General features: G+C 45.5%; 3 protein-coding genes across 3 annotated transcripts; 2 read left to right on the top strand and 1 right to left on the bottom strand.

Annotated features, from left to right (window-relative positions):
• Positions 1-2,265: 2,265 nt before the first annotated feature.
• LOC119180231 (BTB/POZ domain-containing adapter for CUL3-mediated RhoA degradation protein 3) lies at positions 2,266-7,519 on the top strand. Its single transcript, XM_037431378.2, has 5 exons — positions 2,266-2,649; positions 2,950-3,209; positions 3,544-3,596; positions 4,985-5,183; positions 6,972-7,519. Exons 1-5 carry the CDS (start codon positions 2,484-2,486, stop codon positions 7,227-7,229), a joined length of 936 nt encoding a protein of 311 aa, XP_037287275.2. The 5' UTR covers positions 2,266-2,483; the 3' UTR covers positions 7,230-7,519.
• Positions 7,520-13,098: 5,579 nt separating this feature from the next.
• On the bottom strand, positions 13,099-14,079 carry LOC119180242 (uncharacterized). Its single transcript, XM_037431389.2, has one exon. The coding sequence runs from the start codon at positions 13,854-13,856 to the stop codon at positions 13,236-13,238; it is 621 nt and encodes a 206-aa protein (XP_037287286.2). The 5' UTR covers positions 13,857-14,079; the 3' UTR covers positions 13,099-13,235.
• Positions 14,080-16,813: 2,734 nt separating this feature from the next.
• LOC142802745 (uncharacterized) lies at positions 16,814-21,557 on the top strand. Its single transcript, XM_075887772.1, has 2 exons — positions 16,814-17,178; positions 21,340-21,557. The coding sequence occupies exons 1-2, from the start codon at positions 16,968-16,970 to the stop codon at positions 21,546-21,548; spliced, it is 420 nt and encodes a 139-aa protein (XP_075743887.1). The 5' UTR covers positions 16,814-16,967; the 3' UTR covers positions 21,549-21,557.
• Positions 21,558-24,469: the final 2,912 nt, after the last annotated feature.

Below are 24,469 nucleotides of genomic sequence, written 5' to 3'. Positions count from 1 at the left end.
ATTCAGCACTTCTGTCAGTTTCTTACTGGTTGATTGATATGTGGGTTTTAATGTCCGAAAACCACCATATGATTATGAGAGAGAGCTTTGGAAATTTCGACCACCTGGGTTCTTTAACGTGCACCCAAACCTGAGCACACGGGCCTACAACATTTCCGCCTCCATCGGAAATGCAGCCGCCGCAGCCGAGATTCGATCCCGCGACCTGCGGGTCAGCAGCCGAGTACCTTAGCCACTAGACCACCGCGGCGGAGTTTCTTACTGGTGTCCCCGGAGTATGTAAATGTTCTTGGTACACTATTAAAAAAATTGGCCCCATATCTGCATGTTTCGCTGCAAATGTCGTCGAAAGACAATAGTCTTGCGTCTGGAGAGAGTGAACAAAACATTTATTTGATGTCCTGCGCGAAAAAATCGGTTAATTGTCTTCTGAAGGTGCTGCATTAGAGCGTCTCGATCAGTGCAGTGAAGGCGAACGAGCGCTTCGAGGCACGTTAGACACAAGCGGTATCTGGCAGTTATCTTTGAAATCGAAGGAAGGCGTGCGCACCTGTCTCGGAGGCTATAAGGTGCAGAATGCAAAGCGACGGGCAGGTGCCACCACTGTGTCGTCTTAGCAAAGCGTTGGAAGCACTTGCCTTTTGGAGCATAGCGTTGCATTGTCAGCGCAGTGTTATAAATGCTACGGTCCTTAGAATTACTCATATATGCCTTCCCTAGTATAAAGACACACATACCGAATATTGACATATTGGTATAGTGCTTTAGGTATGTGTTCTGATTGATTTTTTATTGACAATCACACAAGTATGAACCCTTAAATTTGAGAAATATTGGTGGGTGCTAATGATGGGGTTGGCCGTTTGGGGTATTGTTATGGTGGACGAACACACAAATGTACAGACAGATAGACAGACCAAAATTTTTGCGTCGAAGTAACCGAAGGAAGATATCGTCTTTAATAATAAAACTCTTTTGCCCTGTTGGGCCAAACTATAAACAATTTGGAATTTCCAGTGTTGCATGGCACTATTCTGACCACTTGGTATGATTTCACGAATTCTGAGACTTGCATATTGAGTGGTCACACTTAAAAAAGGCTCCAAAATACTAAGCTTCTAGCTGTGCTCTAGTTCTGTAGTCGATTGTTTACAGAACCGTAAAAAAGTTGGCGGTGGGACGTTGTGGCTATTAATATGGTATATTCCTTCATTCAAATCCATTAAGAAGCATGAGGGCTCAAATACTAAAACTTTTGTAGTTAGTATACTAAGCACAGGCTAACAAGCAATAGTTTGCTAAACTACATCATGTTGCTGAGTGCGTGTGTGTCACTTGTATATTTTGTGGGAGATTAGAAAATATGCTTAATTGGCTATGTGCTAAACGTGGAAGTGCCTGTTAAACAATGCATCGCATTTTCTGGGACGTTCTCCCACAAGCTGTGCACCAGGCCAAAAAGAGTGAGTGCGTGTTTGCGTGAACTGTGCGTCTCACCAATGTCCGAATACTTGGCCGAGTTATCCCGCAATGTGGCCAACAAACATATGCTCTATCACAATTATTACACTAATAGAGAGTGTGTGTATTCTTGGATAATAGACTTTAGGTTGCCCTCACGCTTGGCATTATTAACTAATGTAGAATTCATTAATGCAATTATGCATGCAACTTCTGAATAAACATGAATAAAAGTTTCACGATATTGGAAGGTTCAATGCGCCCAAATAATAACTGCCATTCATTTGGAAAGTACGTCACTTGGCATGCCTACTACAATCAACATATCTACAGTTTCACGGACTAATTTAGTCAGATTAGAACACTTTTAATTTTAGTTTGATATTTTTGTGTTTTGTTAGCCTTGGTGTTTTACAGAAGTAATTCAAAATTTGAAATTATTTTGTTTGACAATTATGAGCGGGAGCATGCGTAGAGCTGCTCTGGCTGCGCTTGAGTGATCTGTTAATGGGTTCGATCTTTCACCCTCCTTTCAGGTTGCTCGTTCTCACATTTGGCACACATGAAAACCAGAGAGAAGTCAAACGTTCAAACGGCATGGGAAGTGCTTACGCGTACAGAATAACGAAGGCTACTTGTGTTCTCCCGAAGTACAACGGTATAAAACGTTAACTCAAACGCGCGCACCAACAGTTTCGGTTTCGGCCTTTAGCGCACTACATTACGCAGCGGAAGCTGCTACGACCTCTCGTGTGCGAAAAGGCACTCATTTTTTTTTTTTTAGGTCACGTGATCACTACGCGAGCGATTGAGGCTGGATGTGGCGCGCGTGTTGTCAGAAATCGGAGCTTTGGGCAGTGCGATCGTGAGCGTTTTTTCCTCGCGCCGCCGCTGGCTCCCATCTTGGTTCGGCCGATCTTGACGCACTTTCTTCACGACGCTAACACGCGGCAACCATTGACGCCCTGTGTGCTTCGACGCTGCCGCCGCCGCCAGGGCCGACAGCCGAGGAGGGCAAAACCATGTCTGGCGATCACCGGACTGTCATCAACGGGAGCCCGAGCCAGTACGTGAAGCTCAACGTAGGCGGGTCCCTCCATTACACCACCATCGGCACCCTCACCAAACATGACAGCATGCTCAGGGCCATGTTCAGCGGCCGAATGGAAGTGCTCACCGACTCCGAAGGTGAGCCTCTCCTGCCGGTTTCGTCGATCCGGCAGGCCGCGTTTCTAAGCTTGTGCCACTCCCATCACGGCTGGACGAGGGTTCGTTTTGCAGCGGCCGGTTTCGTTTCGAGCGAGAAACTGTGTCGGCTTTGTCGCCGTGAACGTTTGTCGAACCGTGGGTAACGGGATCTTTGTTTCGTACTTGTCTTATCCATTCGCAGAACGTGTTGTATAACTCCGTATTTCACGTGCTTCAAAGGATCCCGACTGCGTTGACTTGTCTTTGTCTCTCTACTTTCCCTTGGGTTGTTCTTCCTAGGTTGGATACTCATTGACAGATGTGGGAAACACTTCGGCACCATCCTGAATTTTCTGAGGGACGGTTCGGTGCCGCTACCCGAATCCACGAGGGAGATTGCGGAGTTACTGGCCGAAGCCAAGTACTACCTCATCCAAGCGCTCGTGGAAAGCTGCGAAGCCGCCCTGCAGAAGAAGGAGAGCCCGCAAGAACCAATTTGCAGAGTTCCACTCATCACGAACGAGAAGGAAGGAAACCTACTGATAAGCACTTCGACTAAGGTTAGATATCGCACTTTCTAAGAGTTGCGGGCGCAGCAGGATGCAGGATTTCAATCGGAATCGAGTGTCTCGATCGCGATCGACTTATCTGCTCAAAAGAGTCAATCGCGCTCGAGATATCAAGGGGCCGATGGCGACCTAGACTAGCCCGTGTCACACCCATATGAGAAACCATGCGCGTATGATGCACAATGCCTAAGCAGGTGTGCTTGTATTCATCTTACCAACATTATGCTTCGTTTATTTTTAAGTACATTTGGAAAGTGTCAGTAGATTTTTGGAAATTGGTTATCAGGTGTGTTGTGAATAATACGTTATCATAATGCTGTTTCAGCCTCTGGTCAAGCTGCTTATCAACAGACATAACAACAAGTATTCCTACACAAGGTAAGGCTTCCCTTTTTTGTCAGCAGTATATGGAATGTCAGTGATAAGATAAGTTTTGTGTGGGTGTTTTGCACAGGAAGGATTCTTTCGCAACTTCCTGTGTTGCATGTGGTTGGTCATGTATTCCAGTGTAAACAACCCTATACCAGAGTCGGTGCCTGTTGCAACAAGTGTACATGTTTCTGTATACGTTGCGGTGTGTTTCGCATCTCGTACAGGTGAATCAGCGCTGACACCAGCTCGTGTTTGAAAATAACTTTGCAAATACTGTCCTGGTTTAGTGTTTACATTGTCTAAACTAGTGCCTAGATAACTTCTCAAGAAGGATAAACACACAGATATACGTATAGGTATATATATGGGGAAATCACGAAGCAATAGAACCCAGCTACCTGTACCGCTAAAAGAAACTGTGTGATTATTCTTTTTTTTTTTTCTTATCCAAGAAGGATACATATGGGCAATGCTTAGTGGGTTATCTTGTCAATTTCTACGTTTTCTACAGTTTCTCTAGTAAGCTGATCAGTGTCTGGACTCCACACGCATGTAACTAAACAAGGTCTTACACTTGCAGCATGAGTCATGTGCCACAAGATAACCTCCCATATTGAGTTAGGCGGCGTTGCTCTTGTGTTGTTCTAATCTTTTGTTGGGACACCTACCTGCCCACCTAGCTGATGTACTTTTTTGCACTGGACTGCTGAATAAGAGTGCATAACAGCTCCTACATGAGTTAGAAATAGGTCCTTATTTCTTCATCATTACTGTAAAAACTCTGTTTACATGACACTCGATGTTCTGCTGCTTAGAATAGTGTGCCATCTAGAGAACTATTTACAGATGTGTCTTTAATTATGTACTTTATCATAACTAGACGAGTGGAGTTCCAACCCTTCAAAATTTTTTGACCATTGTATGTGTTGGTGGGTGCTCCACAGGGTTCTAATTCTCTTGGATAGGTCATGTGATTGTATTTCATATTTCGGGGGCCTTCCTTATGCTTCAGAAAAATTACGACACAGCATATACGTTGTCACACTATATCATTGCATAGGGCGTTTACGAATGCCATCTACAATGTAACGAAATACACTTAAGTGGCATAACCAGTACTACGTGAAGGCAGCCAATGTCGTTGATTTCATTCCTGCGCAGTTAACCACCTTCCTTTTTTTAATCCGTGGTTCTCGTTTCATCAAACACGCTACACAATATATGAATCTATTTCATACATGTATATAAATTCAGGTGTGGACCTTCCTTTCTCCCTGAAATATAATTCTTGCTCGTGTATAAGTGCTTGGTTTTACCTAACCAATGCCTTTCTCAACCAGACTTGACCTCTTCATTGCACGGTTCCCGCCTTTTTTTTTTTTTTTTTTTTGCAGCACCTCTGATGACAATCTCCTCAAGAATGTAGAAATGTTTGACCGGCTGTCACTGCGGTTCTGCAGCCGCGTCCTGTTCATAAAGGATGTGATAGGCAGCAACGAAATCTGCTGCTGGACATTCTACGGTCACGGTAAAAAGGTTGCCGAGGTCTGCTGTACATCGATTGTCTACGCAACTGACAAGAAGCACACCAAAGTGAGCCACATTTTATTGTTTCCTTTTACCTTCCATTTTCTACACAGTCTACAGTGTCTAATTTCCTCAACCGTTTACCGGATCTGAGGAAGTTTCTAAGTGTGACTGTTGTAAAGGGACACTAAGCACTGCTGGAAATTTCAGATTTTGTGTTTTAGTGCAATGCAAAACTTGGTGTACTCCAAATATTTGGATATAAAATGATCCAAACTGGCTAAAGATAAAACGCAAAGGGAATTTAGGGCTTTGGGTTTGCAAAGGTCCTTTTTTGTCACGTAAAAATGCAGAATGTAAAACTTGGCATTGTTGGTCGGGGCTACCCATATATCATGAGTTAAACCTGCCTTCTTTCTTTTAATATATTCTAAGGTTGCCCCATTGCTGTCTTGAATTAACTCGAACTCCTGAAGGCTGTCTTTCGCTGCTTAGGTTATGAGAAGTTGAATGAACCATGCGGTAAAATACCATGTGAACATGTCAAACAGGCTCATGCTGGTTTGCATTCTCAGTGGAGAGGATAGATACCTGACAAGGGAAACCTATTCACTGCCCAGAACGTTTGTTGAAATGGGCAATATAGGACAGAGCGTTCACTCACAATCTAGTTCATTGCTCAAATGACATAGTCCTATCGTGTGAGCAGTAAACATGGTTGTAAGCGTGTACTCGGTTTTATCTTGTCCTTTCCTTTTCTACATACGTCCTGTGCACTAAAAACAAGTTTTCCTTGCCAAGTACGTGTTACGAAGCAGCCACCTTGCTGACAGGAAAGTTGTGCCCTACCTAAATATTAATGACAAAAGTGTGAGCCAATTTTATTGAGTCTTGCTCTGCTAATTTTGTTCAAGCTTTGGTGCATGTCAGTATACAGTTGTAGGTGCCATTATGTTTGTGTCAACGACAGTACTGCAAATAGTAGCACATAATTAGAATGCCAAGTTGTTGTCAGTAAGTAATGGCGAATTTCGTCGACGCTTTCAGCCATTTATCTGTGTGTACTTTACAATTATTCAGACTTGTAGCTTTTTGTATGTGTGTGTATTTCAAATGGTAGGATAATATATAAGGCTGGACAGCAACTGCACTGCTATTCGAGAATGGTTAAGGTAACTTGATTCAGATAAAATATTTAGTACAGTGACTGATTCAGCACCACCACGATTGTGTACCGCGCCTCATAGGCTATAAAGAACGTTTGACAGAAATTATTGACCATGGTCATGTTAGTGATTGCAACTCGCTGCTTTTTATCAATTAGTTTTAGCACACTTTCTGAAGAGTTCTGGGCACACAGAATCTGCTTAATAGTTTCTAAGGCTCCCTTTGTACTTTTAGTGACAAAATTAGAACTACTATGTTATGAACATCATTTTGTAATTAAGTATTTTATTCAATTAATTTATGGCACCACAAAATTTTTAGTTCATTTTATCTCAAAAATTACTATTTGCACACTTCTAGTTAGTTGAATGAAACCAAGTCATTAAGATTAATGGTTGATGTTAACGAAGGCTTTTTGTTTTTTTGTTAAAACCGAATAAACACGTGATCCTAAGCATAATTTAGAACAGCAAAAGCGCTCACTACTGACTTTCAACTTTTATCCAGAAAAGACTGTTTCGTCACTATCATCGGCATGTTTGTATACTTTTCACAAGCTTCCATCATTGCAGTGAACATAATTCACCTAGCCCGACTGGCCATTCCTTGATTAATCACTTAAGTCACAAACAAGCCTCCTGAACACGCTACATACAGCATCGTCGTCTTCTGCTCTTTTCTCATCAGGTCGAGTTCCCCGAAGCTCGCATCTACGAGGAGACCCTTAACATCCTCCTCTACGAAAACCGCAATGGCCCAGACCCTGAACTGATGCAGGCGACGAGCACGCGAGGCGCCGTCGCTCGTGCCACCACCTGCTACACGAGCGACGACGAGGACGAGCGCCGTGCACCGGTCGGCTCGTGCAGCGGCTGCACCAGCACGCGAGACTCCCGGGAGTCGTGCCACCTGGGCCGTATACGAAGCACCAAGCAGAGTAGCTGAGGTAGCGTCTACGTCGCTGCCTTACTCCTTCGCGGAATCTCGCCGGCGGGGGCAAGGTACCGGCAGCTGTCGTTCGGTCGCTGCAAGCCGAGCCTGGCTTCTTTCTGCTGTCCCTACATGGACCTCGCTTAGCGCGGAGAAAAGTGCAATGCCTCGTGCAGCACTTGTTTTGTGGGTGACCACGCTTCCTCGCAAGCCAGTGGGAATGGAGGCGCAGGGAGAACCTGTATCCTTCTCCGCTCAATCTAGTGCCCCATTTTGTCTGGCCTTCGGTGTTGTGTGGTTGTTGTGGTCAGCTTCATCTCTTGATGGAGGGGTGTCCGACCTTCCGAGAGTTCTATTGTGACCGCTTGTAGTGAAGTGTGCAAGTTGATGGTACTTGTGTCATGTGAAGCACGTGCTTCAGAGAAAGCTAGCTGCATTGTGTGCCTGGTGCACTTGTTTGGGTTTTGATATTGTTGGAAGTTTACGGGATGATACAAAGCAAGTGTAGTACATGTAAAATGGACTGCGTAAGCCTTGAGGCTGGTAGAGCCGCACTTTCCCCCATTGGCTGATCAATTCAGCTACCACCAAAGCCAGGTTGTTCGAGCAGAACATTGTGCTATGCCTTGATCCGTAGGTGTCCATCTGCCGAGTTTCCATGAACATCATTACAAAATTGCTGCATTACCGCGACACTGAATCTCTGTTTTACTGCAAACGTTCACATTTGGTGAGCTGGCATGACTTGCTCTTTGTTCCTTCTATAGCCACAATGTGACGAAGTTGTTGCGTGGTGTGTTTCTGTTCTTACTTCTTTTCATTTGGATGTCAGGATTTCTTTGCAACGCATCGGCAAAAGATGAGTGAATTTAGTAGGCATTGTGAGGTGGTGTGCACTGACATCAAACCAAATATTTTGCTGCACATAGCTGTGCTCAAGAGCCGGAGGACAGGTGTGTTACTTACAGCAAGGGCTGCTGTTGAAGGGAATGAGTGTGGCTCACTCTTTCAAGGTTTCGGCAGAAGCAATGTCGTTGCAATGCACAGGTCCTTGGAGCGGCTTTCCTTGTAGATTGTTCCTAACAAAACAGGGCATTTCCATGGTTCCCCCCCCCAAAAAAAATTTTGCCGATGTCTCCAAATTGCCGTGTTCCCTTCAATAACGGACTGCGCTGCAAGTGTTTCGCGATTCACTGAGTGAGCACTTTTGATGGTTTACCGAAGTTGTTAAAGCGATCAAAGGTGTGTTTTTGTGTGTGTGTGACCATACCTGCAGGTGCTCAAAACGTACTGGTTGCAGGTGCTCAGCATGTACTATCCGGTCTGAAACTTCTGATACTCTATGACAGCAAAGTCATTGCTCCCAGAAGGGACCCTGTGTGTGGGTCGTGCCATGCTCCACCAGCATGTTAGTTATGTTAAAAAAAAAATCGCTCGAGCTCCTTTCTTTATTATTAATATTACTAAGCTGTTTTCATTTCAACCACTTTCTCAATATTGTACAAAATGGTCTCGCTCCCATCATAGCATGCAGCTCACATTTGAGGCTGGAGTGCATTTTCTTCGTTCCAGTTTAGTATTTATTTCTCTTTGCACTATACAAATGCATCATACCCAATCAATGAATGCTCTCGATAGACAATGGTGACTTCATTACAGAAATGTGAGACTTATAATCATGTACACTTGACACTGTGGCATTGTTGAAATGTTGCACAGCCTGTTGTCATGTAAAGGATCTCCGAATGAGCTCTAGAAATGGAAAGAACTGGAGTGTTCTTTGCTCTTGGTTTTTCCCGTCTCTTCACGGTGCATTGCCGTGCAACCAAAATTACTCACTTGATACCACTGCACAAGTTTTGACGTGGCCCCCATATGAAGAATATCAGTTGTGATTTGTCTGCCGCTATACTTACCAAACTTTGTCATGCAGCTTCACGTCATTCTCACACTGTCAACTGATTTAACCTCATGTTGTGGGTTTTGTACTACCCGAGCAAAGGTAGCTGTTAAGTTGGAAGTCTTGATAGGTACAGCACTCGGTACAGGCATCAGCCACGAGTCATCACTTTTCAGAAGCTCACAAGGTGGCAGTAAAACTGCTGTAGCCAGTGTATTTCAGAGCATTCCAATGGCACTCACTAGGCTAGTGTGTAAGGCCACTTGAATTACTCTTCATTTGTATAAGATGTAGGGTGTTTTTCAAACTTTGTTGAGACCAATGGTACTATGGTGAAGAATTACACAGCCACCTACCCAATAATAACAAAAAAGTAGTCTGTGGGCTTTCCAAGAAGTCGAGGTACTGTGAGAACTGCAAACGAGTCAATTTCTTCCCCCGCTAAGTGGATGACCCGACACAGCTGTTACGACTTACATGCTATCAGAAATGATTTTTTATAGGAGGTGCTTGAAATTTCACTCATTTATGCATGCTTTCTTACAATCGTCAAATGTGGTACCTTAGCTCTAACGTTTTTAATCAAAGAAACGAATGTGCTAAACGTGCGAACTCGTTCGTTATTCAGCAGTATCTGGCAGCATCACTATCAAGGTCTGCCTTTTAGAATACGACTTCAAATGAACATTTATTTCTCCACAACAGTCTCTTGTCTGGTGTAGCTTGGACACCTATCACATACACATGCTACCGCTTGTGTAACGTTTAAGGAAGCATGGCTCTAGCTTTACGCGCACTCTTGTTCGAAATGTGTAATGCAAGTTTCGTGGTGTGGCCTAGAGCGTGCATTTCACTGCGACATTTTTGTCGCATGTGTTAATGTAACAAAACGATCAACGACGCTAGTATTTACATGGGATAAAAATGTAATGCTGACACTTTCTCATTGAAGTGTGGTTCTGCCTGTACTTCGCTGTGCTAGTTAAAACTACATGGTTATTTCTCCTCCCAACGTGCTGTGCAACTATGCTGTGTACTGTGTTTCAGTATAGAAATGTTGACTCCCAAGATATGCCATATGGCAGTACTGTACGTATATAGGTGGAGTGTACGTATATTGGTGGAGTACTGCCATATATGGCAGTGCTCCACCTCCCTGGAATAAAGACAAAATGGAGGCTCAAATGGCTTTTTCACGAAGCGATTGATCCTCCTCATAGTGTGGTTCCCTTTCAAGCACTGTGAATGCATCATTTTTTGGTCCCTATGCAAGCGCATAAGCTTGGATAGACATGGGATGTCCAGAACAGAAGTTGTGTCACTCGGAAAGTCTTTGTCCAAGTAGGCCAGATTGATGCGTACCTGCCAACCTTAAACTGCTAAAATTCTTGAAAAATCGTGCACGGAAAAGGTTTGTATGACACATATTCAAAATTTCGACCTCTATCCAACACTTTTCTGGTGTTTGTACAAACATTATCGATTGTGATGTGACCTAACATTCAGCACATATGTGGTGGCAAACTTAAAACAGCACAGTTATTTAGAAACAGTGCTGTTGACATTACCTGCTTCAGAGATAGAGAGTCATCTTGCTTGAAGCAAGTGCTCACTCTGGTATGCGACATCTTTGTCACCTCACCTTTGACCACTGTGAAGTCTTGTTTTAAAATGATGAATTGTGTGAAACCTTCTAATAGAGCTCAATTTTCAAGCTTATAAAATATTTGTGAATGTTGGCAGGTATGCTTGACCTATCTTTATAAACTCCTGCGGGACTCCTCAGGGTTTTGGAGTTTGCACACAATATTTTTCCTTGTGCACGATGTGATGCCGTATTGTAAAAGCACTTTTCGTATGGCATCTCAAACATAATTACCATTATGCTGATGGCTGTAAGGAGCATCTAGTCCTATCAACGTATGGCTATTTGTCAACCATCTAAAAAAAATATGTACATGAATGTGGATTCTGTAAGGTTTTGCAGTGCCACTGTGGTATGTCGTTATCGGCACTTTAAAGCGGGAATGTTTCCTGCCAAACGTAGATATGTGGGTGTTGCTATGTCATCTGGTTGTTGTAAGTTCACTTGTATACTCTATGTTGCGATGAAGCTGACACTCAATTCTCATGGCAAGGAAGAGGAGAGAAGCATACATTATTGAGCTGGAAGTTCTCTTGAAACTGCCAATAACTGCTCTTCACCACCATGACTGGTCTTTGAGTATTTGATGCTGTTGAAATGGCTCTGAAGCTTTCTTCTGTAACGAAATCATTTTGATCCACTGGTCAATGTTTTAATGTTTTTTTCTTGACTTTGATGCAGAAAGCAGCGGGTACGACCTCTGAAAGAAAGCCTCACTTCGCGTCAAAGTTTCAAATGGCTTTTGTGTGGCTGTTCTCAAGACCCATCTGTTTGTATGAGTTTTGCAACAGCAGTTATTTCTTTATTATTATTATTTTTTCAATTTTTCCCATTCCTCTGGACTGCAGCATCCAGAAACAAAAGGCACGGAGCCCAGCTTTGAGGGCCTTTTCAGTGCATCGATGAAGTTGCTCACACCAAGTTTTTCTGTCGCTTGCAACCTAAGTGTTTGATGTTGCATGCACATGTACATTTCACCTGCCATGTATATTGCACATGTTCAGAGTTTTGCTCAGTAAAGTAAAGGCCTTGTGGTGTCATTTTGCTGTCTTGGTTCCGTAATCTACCACAGTGTCTTCAGAGTGTACTTGCATGACACAAATAAAAAAATAAGCACAACACAATAAGACAGGTGAACATTTACCTGTATTGTTTTTCTTTTATATATTCTTTTATATATAATACAGGGCCCAAAAACTTGGGAGCCCCCCAAAAAATAGCATTGAGGCCACTCTGCATGCACAAAACCCAAACCGCGTTTGGTACGCTATGGCTCATAGTGGTAGCCCCTAAGCCTGCCTTAAAAGCTTTGCATCAGAATAACGTGACTGCACCCACTGAAGTGACTGCTCTCGGCCAGTACTAGAGTGACCAAAGCACTGCAGACTCCATTTGAAAACTCTTCGCTCCTGCTTGACCCGAAGTGTGCATAGACAAAGTGCTTTGAGGCCCCCACTCGAAACTCCCTAATACATGCTACAGTTATGGCACTCTAGCCTGCCTGAATGGCGACCCTCCGGAGCAGTGCAGGTTCATTGCAGTGAGACTTTAGCGCATGAATTGCACAGCAAAGAGAGCAATGCAAAAAAACAAGATTATATGGTAGCATTCAACATGACAGCTGTAGGAAGCATGGCGCAGCAATTTGCCCTGCCTTTCAGCAACGCTTCACAAATGAATTATTTCCCACTTCCCTTTTTCGCCTGCTATGCACATGCACCAGCATAGCATGTGCATCTGCACATGCTATGCTTTACCCCCCTCCTCACTTACCTTGCTTTCCCCCTCGGTCAGCTATTCTATGCCTCACTGACACTTGCCTTTCTCTGAGGTAATACTCTGGGCTTGAAGCATTATGCTAGGCCAGAGCGCACAACACAGACAGTGAAAAGGTTCAACACACACAAGCGTTGCTATGACCCTTTAAAGACATGGCTATGCTATAGCACAACGTTTCGTGTGCGTGACGGTAATCGACCACAGCCCGGACCCCTTTAGTGCTGCACATTTAAAACAGTTACCGGATTCAGCTACTAGGCAGCCATGCAGTACCGTCATTGGTATCGTGTCGAGCTTCCTTTTCACTGAACGATGGGTATCTTGTGTCACGATACGCTACACTGAGGTGGCGTCCCCGGCTATGACCTAGAAAGCAAATTTGACATTTTCCGGGTGCACAACCGTTCGCCAGTGTCACAGTGCCGCTGTCTCCCGCACTGCACCAACATCCCCTGGTCTATTGGGTGTTGACTACAGGCGGCACTACCAGCGATAGCCACACTATAGTGAAGTAGAATATATTCTAGTTCACTATAGCCACACGCGGAGTACGTAAAAGCTAAAGTCGCAATTCTTTTAGTACAAAACGTAACCAATAAATACAAACAATCGCCCCGACGATACCACGAAGCCTTTGGTGCCCGAGATTCGGACAACTCGGCAAAACGCGAGAGCGATACCGCACATTCAGTTCGTTTTACACGTCGAACAATTCAGCGGTGCTGTCGCCCACGGCAACTCCATCATCGTCCTCATCCTCGCCTCTGGCTGGTAAGTTGGAAAGTATCGCGACGGCTTTACGCCGTGACCGTTCGGCACTTTCTAGAAGCATGTCGTAGTGGCGCTGACGTGCGACGGGCATTCGAGCGGCGTCATCGTTCACTAAAGGCCGCCCAGGCTCTAAATGCACGTCCCCGGCTAGCAACTCGTTCCAGCGCTTGTGCTCGGCAACCAACGACTTCAGAAGCTCGTGATGCTCGGCAGCGACGGCCGCTGGTAAGACGTCGCTGGTGTCTTCGTTCTTCGAAGTGGTCAGCTTCAAGAGCTTGTCCAAAAGGTCGTCGCCACCGTCTCCGCTACTGTCGAACATCGACAGACCCTGAACCAACAGTTTCTCGTGGAGTTCGTCAAAGCCGTCCACCTCATCGGCCAGTGTGGCCAACGTGCGCCTAAAGCAGAGCCGAAGGAGGATGCGTAGACGGTCTTCTTCGGGGATGTCCGTTGGCAAGTCTTTCACGAAGTTGTCCTGCGATGGCAGCAAGGAGATGCCCCGACTGGACCTCCGCCGACCCGATACCGACGCCGATCCCGTCGCCATTGGCGATTTTCTTTTGCGGCGCGGGCGTAGTTACGTTATGGGATAATTCACTCGGTGTGACGGCACGTGTAAGAGGAGCCAACTCTCTGTGAACGTAATACGTTGAATCGATCGCCGCGCAACACTCAAACACCACAGAACACAACGCCGCGGAAAGCGTGTGGCCACAAAACACCTTCCAGTTTGTGTGGCGTCCCAACGCCGGTGTTGGGCGTCCTTTTCGAAATTTACGTGATCCGGCCGCCAGGTCGGGTAATGCAAACAATTTGCGCGACAATGTTGTTTTAGAGGGCGCTAGCTTTTGTTCAATATTATGTAACAATGCTTAGCTTATTTCTTTTACCAGGCGCGCATAAAATTTATTCTGTTAAAATAACTTTTAAAAGCAACTGTGTATTATTATTTATTAAGTATACTGTTAAAAAAACGGTTCTACGCGAAAAAAAATGGCGCCTAATTCAACCAGCTCGTACACTGCAATATGTTCGATCAACGCGTCCTGTTCGGTAGACTGCAAAATGTTAGAAAGCAGCACCAAGAATGTGTTAATTGGCATCTATTTCCGAAATTCCCTCGATTAATAGTACAACTAGCTTTACCGCCAATTTTCATGAGTATCGGGCTGCTCCTCAGAGGAAACCAGTTCAGAGGCGGCGCCAGGACTTTTTTACCGGGGGAGGGGGGAACTCGCGACAACCTTTGTTGCGCAATAAACTCAATTCAGTTCGAAATGAGATCCTTCAGAAGGTCAGGGAGACTGGTAAGGCTGTGTTTTGAATATACTTGCTCTAGGCGGGGGAGGGTGGGGTCAAAGGGGGGCAGACAGTAATCTTGCGGGTGTGTCCTTCTGTTATCCTTATTCATGCTGACTGCAAGTGGGAATCGCTCACACTAATCAGTTTCTCCACAACCCTATTAGTATCCCGCATAAAATTGGGGTTCCCGGTCATTTTAGCAAACTGCGCACGCACGCACACACATTTCCCTTGTCCTAATAACTCTCTGCACTTTACAAGCGCGAGTGTCTTGGCAGATTCATAGGGTAGCTTTAGATTAAAATTGTTCACGACTAGTTCTGATTAAGCTACTGCAACACACAATAAAAGAAAGTGGGAACTGCATAGACATGCAAGGAAAATAGCGCATGTTCCAAAGCAGGACGCCTCGTACACCTGGATAGTTCCATGATGGGATTGGCAGGGATAGCCTGAGGGGCATATATAGATGACTCGCTGGACAACCAGGACTCGGTCTCCGAACGGGAGACCGCGCAACAGCCCCTCTCTTCCCTCCAAAGCACAGAGCTCCATGCTTGACCTGATTGGGTCCATTAACGCTAGCACATAACTGAAGATAGCAAACAACGTGACCACAAAGCCCTCTGGACATCAAAGCGAGATTTGAACGACAGCCTCCGGAAGACAATCAGCCGCCTCCACAAGCTCCGTTGTTGGCAAAACCTATCCGTCACAGTATAATCCCTCCTGGCAAACTCAAAGCTTTTTTTTTTTTTAAACGTGCGCAAATTTGCCGGCCATGGGAGTGTGTTACAACTAAAGGACGAAGAAGGGGCGGCAGGCAGGAGCCAGTGGCGCTGGCTCGCTCAGTTGTTCCTTTGACCTTCGATGTAATCAGGCGCTCGGATGATGATGATGATGATGATGATGACGCCTTAAATTTGGCTCATACCCGCTAAGAGGGATCGGCCAAGAACTGATTACCTGACCTAGGCGTTTTCAATGTTGAATATTTGTGAACAAGTTATCTACGTAAAGCGAAAAGAGTCCTATAAGTGTTATTGTCCAGACCAGACAAAATATATATTGTTTTGACTAGCACTGAATGTGCTTGAAAATTGTTCATACTAATAATAATCACAGTGAAAAATAAAACAACTTGTCTTGCTTTTTTTTCAATGTCAAGCTATTGCTGCACTAATGAGACACAATTAGGCAGTTCAAGTCTCATTCGTTTTGCTTCGTAAAGATAAGCACAAGCGGCACCAAATACATTCCTGTGGCTGAAGCTCAAACTCGCAGCACCGAAGGTAAGTATATTGTCCCTTGACAAATTCAGCCCCTGCTTAGAGAGCGGGATATCAAGTAGTCTTTTACTTAGAAGTCTGTACCGGTGACATAATAAAAAAAATATATGTTCTATTGTTTCGGGTTGCAAAGACAAGTTGCATAAAAGAGATATCACCAGACCAGCCCTGTATGAATACAAATTTAACGGGGGGACACGACAACGTAATCTAGTTAATACGACTTCCAGTTGTCTTCCAGGACACCACTGAATTTTCCACGGAAATTTTAAATGACTGAACTCTGCCCACGACGTAATTAATTCTATGGCATCTGCACGAAGCGAAAATTTTCGGTACCTTATCGCAGTTACTGTGGCCACCTCAGGTCCGGGTCTTGTTCTTCGTTTCTCGCGTGCACCTCCCAGATACTCTCCGTAAAATTCGCCATAAACATCTTCCTTTAACTGCCGGTTGTCGGAGAAGACAAAGTGTCAGTTCAATGCTGTTAATCCCACACTGTCGCCGTTTCGATTTATTCAGGCAAAGAATACTAGCACCACCTCTTCAAAGACTGGGCTTGCAATTATCACAACCTGATCTTCTTTCATTTGGAGCCTGTATACACTGGGTTTCAGCCACAGGGATGTTTTATTCGCCGTTCAGGAATACATCACTGCGACTAAACGATTTTCATGCTAAATTACGGTCTCACTATTTTTCTTTATTTTCTTTTCTGCAAACTTGATATCGGCATTTCAAATCAAAATTAAGTTACAAAAGTTTTGTAGGAATGATGCAATGCTGAAAGTATAGGGCAAATTCACCTTATAATCGGCCAATCCCTTCCTTTGGGTACGAGCCACTTGCACAGGGAAACAACAACAACAACAATAATCCCACACAGTGGGTGTGATCCATAGCGGCAAGCCAGCCATCACGTGCGGCACGAAACGACCGCTTCTCGAGTCCAGCTGCCGTGCGTGCTGTGAAGAACGTCCATCCGGCGAGTGGTCGCACTGAGTGGTGCTTTCGGTCGTCTCGTGTAATACGCGCCGCACTCGGTCACTGCCGGTGAATCGGCCGACATGGCTTGTTACTGCGAGTACGTGCTGACGGCCAGCGGGATCCTGAAGCTGTTCCAAATGGTCGTTGGCGCCGGCATCGTGTTCCTGCTGAGCGAGGGCCGCCTGGACGCAAACTGCTACCTGTCCATGCGCCTGGACGCACTCATCCTCTTCATCGCGTCCATCGTCTTCTTCTTCAACGCGCTACTCATACTCGTCTGCGTGCTGGTCGGTGAGTTGCCGTGCCCTTGTGAAAGTGCCCACGGACAGTGCCGTAAAACCATAAAGACCACACAGGAGGAGATACATCTTCAAATGGTGGCCGTATTGTTTTTAAACACATGTTTTACTTTTAATCAAATTAAATTGAAATTGTGCATTAACGTATAGTAATTATAGCAATGAAAATGAGCATGAATATCAGCACCCGGTAATAAGAAATACCACTGATTATCTAAAAGTATATAAGCGATATCCCATGGCGAAGGTAGTTTCTATTAGCAACTCGTAGGCAGGCGCTAGGATTTTTGCAACTTCGTTATCCTGGTTAAAATATTCAATACAAATAGCAGCACTTTCTGAGCTAAAGCATAAAGGTATTGCATGCCGTAAATGTACCGTCTAGAGGTACTTAGTTTCTGTTCAATGAAAGCGCTTCAAGTTTCAGGGTTGGGTTTACGGAAAATGCGTCGCCCTCGACTGTCGAGAAATTCAAGACATTAGTGTTGTATCGCGCGCGGGACGCGACGCACGGAGAACACGAGGCCCGGCGCCCGAAGAGCAGGTCGAGAAAGATCAGGAAGTGACATGGCCGAGACCCGGGCGAAAAAACTCCCTTTACTATGTGTATACAAGCATGTCCCTATATATACAACCGTACGGCGCCCTTTAAGGGGGTGGGGGGGGGGGACCAGAGAATTATAGTTCTTTAACCGGAACCTAAAAACCGACACCACATCATCCCCTCCCCCTTGAAATGAACAGCATGAGGGGTCCTAACACGTAATGAATGCAAAATAAAAATAAAAATGTGCCGTATACACAGAAAAGTAAAAAAACGCACAACATAACAGCGTAACGAAATGCACAGCACACTGACCATTGCATCACCCCATCCCTTACTCTCCCGAGAGAGGATGTCCGCATCATTTAAGCGTGCACTGTCATCTTTCAGTCTACGCCTGTAGTGGTGCCATTTCCGTACAAGCCGACGGAAGTGAACCATCCCTATAGATGTGCCGGCGGGGCAGAAGCCAGGCGAATTCTTCACCTTTCCGGGAGGAGGCTTTTCGCGTAGCGAAGCCACGTCAGGCTGAATGGCCTTTAGATTCGCTTCATTTTTCGGTAACTTTCCAGAAATAAAGTCTGTTCATTCATTCATTCATTCATTCATTCATTCATTCATTCATTCATTCATTCTTCTGGCCTCTGCAGTGAATTTTCGGCACTCTCGGAATCCTGTCATGCTCAGGTACAGCATGCAGGGGCATGGCGAGGCGCTATAGACACTTCAGACACCTACGGGCACAGTTGAGGCTGATGCTGCATATGAACGTGCCTCCTAGGCACGACCACAGAGGTAGATATGGCGGTCGTAGCAGGAACAGCAGGAGAACGCGCCCTCGGAACCCGAGTAGATGCAGCGCGGGACTCCAACAGACCTGAGCTGAGCAGACATAGCCGGAGCAGGAGCAGTTGCATTCTGTCCCGTAAAGTCCAGCATGTCCCTTATTGTAACCGGTGGTATGGACCAGGAGCCCACCCACTGCCACCAGTTGTTGAGGAGTTGGACTTTGCTGTTACCGGCATCGGGGACTCGGTAGGAAAACGCCAATCATGAAGAGACTGACGAGGAAAACTGTACGGAGGTTTATTCTACATTATTTACAAGCGACATTTCTCATCACAAGACGAACATCTAGAAGATGTTGTCCCACATCATAACGATCTCGTCGAAGGCTCTCTCAGGAGCACACTGCGGCTGGTTATCAAGAGTCTTTTTTTCCCTCACCATTAGATGGGAAGAACGGGCTCAAACTTCTCTGTCCAACCACCGCAAACACATCACTTTCGACGGTGCCGCCCACACCAACCCTGGGCAACGTCTTTGACCGGGCCGTAGCAACCACGCTTCTCCTCTGGCGCTAGGTTGTCTCTTCTTTGGAATGATGAGGCCACTTTGAGTTGGGCCACACACGCTCGCACTGCCGGAAGCGTCAAATGACCCCGGCTCGCCACGCTCAATCTGCGGAGCTGAAGGTCATCCATGCTGTCACCGCCATTTCTTCTAGGAGACATTTCGGCCGTCGTTGTACACTTTGCGGCACGGCGTCGCAACTGGATGCTCCTCACTCCCCGGTTGGGAGGACAATACTCATTTTTGGACAGCTGTCAGTAGGGCAGCTTCCTTTCGACAACTTGTTCGCAGAACGGCGTACACTCCTCTCTGCTTGGCTCAAGCGCCGATCCTAACACCCTCGAAGCGGCAGGCATGTCCATGTGTGACAAAACAGGAACGCGGGCGCCAGTTAGAATGTGATCCGCTGGACCATGCATGGATCGCCGCAACATGTCCATTTGAAGCAGGTATCGTCAAACTACCAGAAGTCACATTACGGCCCGAGCTGTTGGTAGGGACATCCCTTGTGGATCAGCAAGCGCTTCCGTAATGTCCTCTCCTTCTTCATCGCACGCAGGCGCGCATCCATGCAGGGTAAGCCTCTTTTTAGTTGTGTATGCATTTGGTTCACACTGTCTCCATTGAAGCCATGGCGTGACTTTGGCGTAGTTCTCTATGAATAACTCCTACTTGAAGCATGTTGCCCTTTGCACTTCGAACACGAGATTCTCGCGAATCCTGTGGTCTTTCGTGGTACATCGGAAACACCGTTTATTGCCCGAAAATACTTGCTTTTTCTGCATCATGGACATGTTGGTAGAACACGCTCCTCTGGAGCGCTGTCGTGATGTACAGAACATACAAATCTTTTTGAAGTGTCTTGAAAAACCGAATACTGAGGTCGTTTGACTGTACAGTACGGTCTACTGTTAAAGGGAACACGCAAACTAAAATCAGTATTGCTGGCCCTATAACGGCAAAGAAACAATCTTCATGCATGACACTATAGTCTGTCAAGAGTAGTCAGCACTACAACCACCAGTAGTCTTATGCATATCTAGGCCTCTATGATTCTGAAGGGTAAGGGAAATGAAACGTGTTCTGCACGCAGCAGTCTCCTTTAACAGTGCACCCGCCTGTACACTAGTAGTTGGTCGTTTGACTGTTGAAAGTTGAAAGTTGAAATTTAAATTTATTTCACCACAACGATACACCGTGATTTACACACACAAGAAACAATTGTGGCATGGAAAGTAGGAAAAAAGCTGCGCTATAGCAGCTTGACTAGCCCCACCTCCCATTTGTACAAGGCAACAGAAACAATGGCACACCAAACTCCATACGATGCTCACGTATGATTGAAAGAAAAAAAGAAAAGAAAATAACATTCTAGTGGTTGTTTATGAAGTACAGAATAGATGCACACTTGGGTGTTTACAAACAAACAGTTATTGGGAAAAAAGGCAACCAAAATAAGACGCTATAACAGAAAGGGGTACACTTAAAATTTCATGCATTTACAAGTACTGGGTGTAGTTTTTCTGGGTTTATAGCTTTTTATACAAACAGGTTTAATATATCACTACTTGAAAGGAGACGCAATTGCTGTTCTGTGAGCTTGAACTTATTTAGTATATGGGGAACAGAGTGCTTTAGCATTTGGAGTCCGTAATTTGTTCGCGGTCGGGGGATGTGCCAGTGTTCAGAACTCCGCATCGGACGCAACAAAATTTTCGGCTGTAAATGTGCTAAGCCTCTCAGGTTTGCGCAACTATTTCGAATTTCAGACCTCAAAGACAACAACAAGTTATGTTCATATGCAACACAAAATTTTAAAACTTTAAACTTGACAAATAAATGGGATGTGTGTTCTCTGTAACCTATATTTGCAACAGCCCGTAAAGCGCTTTTTTGAAGTGTATACAACTTTTGTTTTGATGTTTCAGTTCCAGAAGCCCATACCAACTGACAATAGCGTAGATGAGAACAAAAAAGCGTATTAAAGATAAGAAGTTTCTGGGGGAGCGGTAGACATGACTGACACCTTCTCAGCACGCCAAGGGCTTTTCTTAGCTTAATACACAATTGTTCAGTGTGAGAATTCCAGAACATATGTTGATGAAAGATGACGCCCAAAGTTTTGACAGTCTCTGAATGTTCGATATTGAAATTATTTAGCATCAGTTTTTGTGTGTACGTACATGTCATTCCTGTACACATATAGACACGACTGCCGATGGTCAGTGGCCTCCATGTTTGTGTTAATCTGCGCAGGTGCCCTGGAGATCCCGGGTTCGACGATATACCGGATGAACTACTTCATGGCCACCTTCATCCACGTGCCGACCAGCATCGCGTACCTGTGCATCGAGACGCGCGTTGGCATCTACGTGCAGGGCTCCATCGCCGGCGCGCTGGGAATCCTCAACAGCCTCATGTTCCTGGCGAACGCCGTCATGGCCTACCACCCGCGCGTCGTTTGAGAATAAACACCGGATGCCCCGAAGGGGCTTGTTTCGTCAGTCATACGTACACGAGGAACGTGTTCTCTCCGTATAGTCGAAGTGCACAGTTAACCCTCGTCGTCGTCTGCACGCATATCCAGGATCGCAACGCTGCGCTTCACGGCTCGTCTGTTCACTTCAACCGAGTGCCCTTTCTCAGCACCCTATTGGTGAAAGCGCAAGAAACGCGCGCCCCTAAAACAGGTTCGCCCAATGAAGGAGTCAGTTGCTCGCGCGGTCACCTAATCGGACAGGTGACGTCACGAAGGCCATTGCGGATAGCTCAAAGGCACGGAGAGGAGCAGGAGAACGTCTGTGTGCCTCTTTGCGGTACGATGACAATGTGGTAGAATATTCCAGTACGCGACGGAGATTTAGGCTTCACACCATGGCTTATTTCAGGCAGCTTTGAACTTCTGATTCAGTCACCAGCTTTCTCATCATTTACAAATAGAATACATTGCACCAAAGCTTTACTGTCGAGTCAGCCGATGCGCGCTCATGTCCACCGCACTTGTTGAGACGGGACGATGAAGTTGCGCGCATGTTCGCAAACGCACGGCTTGCAGGCTATATCGTGCCAGTGGCAGAGCCAGAGTTGGCACACCGATCCCTTGCCATCCTTACCACTCCAATTTTATTAACATGAAAGTGTTTTATGCCAGGGTCCACCAAGGCTTCAGTGACGTATTTCTGTCACGGAAGTGACGTCGAAAAAATACGGGTGGTCAGAGACAAAGCAAAAAGTTCCATCATGGGAAGTCAAATCTGTGGCCATTAGGTCTGCGGCAACACATGCCGGGCACGTTATCCTCTGCACCCTGCTGTTTTTTTTCTTTATTGCACTGTGCCATGATCGCATGCTTTGAACCCAAAATACTCCTTTTATATCTACCACAGTCCTCTAAATGTTCTTGGTAAAGTGCAGTAATGCATCATGATCATAGAATCCGCAATTAGTTCCTTTAACGCGTCGTTTCTAAGAGTCCGTCACATTCGGCGCGCTTCTGATAGGAGGGTGCGCAATTTTGTCAACGATAAACACATGCCCAAAGGGTGATCTTGGCCAAAGATATAGTGAACTACTATAGTCAACTTGTTCACTATACCCAAAGCGTTGGTGTCGCCCATCACAGAGTTCTCTAAATATACACTAGAGGGAACTCTGGCGCTAGTGTCTATCGGAGCTGCAACTGGTGGCGCTTTAGCGAGCATGGAAATTAAGGGTATAGTACATGAATTTGCCTAGTATTCGTACTTCACGTTCCTTCTGGCCTCGCGTCGCTTGAAGCTGCTTTGTCACGAAACGAAAATCGGCAAATGTTCGGCAGCTACGCTTCACCACCTTTCCTTTTTAGAATCACTGTTGTACGCGCGTCGGATGCGACCTATAGAGAACAGCAGGCACGGTGCCCGAAGCGCGGGCCGGTAAAAATGAAGAGAGTGGCACACACGAGGCCTGGGCGGAAACACTCCTAGAGTATAGATGTTCACTACGCCATAGAGGAATTTATCAGTCAGACTAAAAGAGTATAGAGCTAACTTCTTCATTCCTTTAATTATTTAAATATTATTGTTCAGTAATTATTTGTTTGTAGCTTATCCGTAGCATATGTGAGTAGTATGGCGAAAGGAAAAAAAAATCACCTAACACTCGGCCAATCCCCTGCACAGGGTAAGAGCCATGAAAGGAGAAGAAGAAGAAGAAGAAGAAGAAGAAGAAGAAGAAGAAGAAGAAGAAGAAGAAGAAGAAGAAGAAGAAGAAGAAGAAGAAGAAGAAGAAGAAGAAGACAAAACACTTATTTAATCTTCATATGCGTGATCTGATGATGATGATGATGATAGTGAGGCTATTCCTTTCGTAGCGAGCGGGCACCCTGTGGCATCCTAACCAATGATAAATAAACAGATAGTACAATAAAATACAAACAGAAAAAAGGAAAAAAAGAAGCTCAGGAGACTGGGCAGGCTGGCGGGTGAAGCACCCCCTCCGGAATTCCCTAGAGGGTTATCCTCCTCCATTGTTGTGAGCGAGCCTTGCTGCGCCTCACTGCGGCGTATGTCCACCACGCCATTTGCGCCACCAAACCCCAGCGCGGCAGCGAGATCTGTGTTCACATTAGAAGGGCTCAGTAGCGTGCACTCCGTCACAATGTGTGCGATGGTCTCACCAGCCCCACCACAAGCGCGACACACCACACTCGTGAGTTCGCTGTCGCATGCTTGTTTACGGACTATATGTATACGCAGAGCCGTGCTGTCACCTCAAACAGAAGCATACGAATTCCCAAACCATTATCATAAAGTGGGACTGGAACGATGGTACCCTTGTGCTGACCGGCGGTAAAGGAGTAGATAAGTAGGGTTGAGAGCTGGGCCAGTTGGTGAGATATTATTTTAACATGTACATAATGTATACTAGCGCAAATTCGACAAAGACACAGAGGACAAGAGGACGCGACGCACGGAGAACACGAGGCTTGAAGCGCGGGCCGGGAGGAATAGTGGCACAGCCGATACCCGGGCGGCAACCTTTTTTTATGTACACAAGCACAAGTAATTTATACACCTGCACGATTCCCTCTTGGGGCCAGCCAACCGTTTCCGACACCGTAATTGTACCAAAACTATAGTACCTAGAATATATACATATAGCAAAATACAGGAAAAAACGAAGCCATAAGCGTGATTCGCCGCCCACAAGCACAGAGACTAAGGAAATCTATGTCATACACATAATTCCAATGGTCGCTGAACGATCGCAGCGCCAGAGCCTCTCCAGTTAATTTTTAGAGAACTCTATGTCGCTCATAGCATTCATTCATACAAAAAAAAAATAGCTCTGTAGCGCTAGAGCAATGCACCTGCTTCGTCTGGATGTACTAACTTTCCGCGTTCGC

The sequence above is a fragment of the Rhipicephalus microplus genome, chromosome 3, assembly GCF_043290135.1.
Source record: "Rhipicephalus microplus isolate Deutch F79 chromosome 3, USDA_Rmic, whole genome shotgun sequence".
Taxonomy (NCBI): domain Eukaryota; kingdom Metazoa; phylum Arthropoda; class Arachnida; order Ixodida; family Ixodidae; genus Rhipicephalus; species Rhipicephalus microplus.
The sequence above is the reverse complement of the archived record's forward strand: the minus strand, read 5'-3'. Positions and strand labels throughout refer to the sequence as shown.

Excerpts from the sequence above, each read along its gene's own strand:
- LOC119180242 (XM_037431389.2), bottom strand. The coding sequence starts at position 13,856 with ATGGCGACGGGATCGGCGTCGGTATCGGGTCGGCGGAGGTCCAGTCGG.
- LOC119180231 (XM_037431378.2), top strand. The coding sequence starts at position 2,484 with ATGTCTGGCGATCACCGGACTGTCATCAACGGGAGCCCGAGCCAGTAC. Across the intron at positions 3,210-3,543 it reads TGATAAGCACTTCGACTAAG|CCTCTGGTCAAGCTGCTTAT; the intron begins GTTAGATATCGC and ends ATGCTGTTTCAG. Across the intron at positions 5,184-6,971 it reads CTGACAAGAAGCACACCAAA|GTCGAGTTCCCCGAAGCTCG; the intron begins GTGAGCCACATT and ends TTTTCTCATCAG.
- LOC142802745 (XM_075887772.1), top strand. The coding sequence starts at position 16,968 with ATGGCTTGTTACTGCGAGTACGTGCTGACGGCCAGCGGGATCCTGAAG. Across the intron at positions 17,179-21,339 it reads ACTCGTCTGCGTGCTGGTCG|GTGCCCTGGAGATCCCGGGT; the intron begins GTGAGTTGCCGT and ends TAATCTGCGCAG.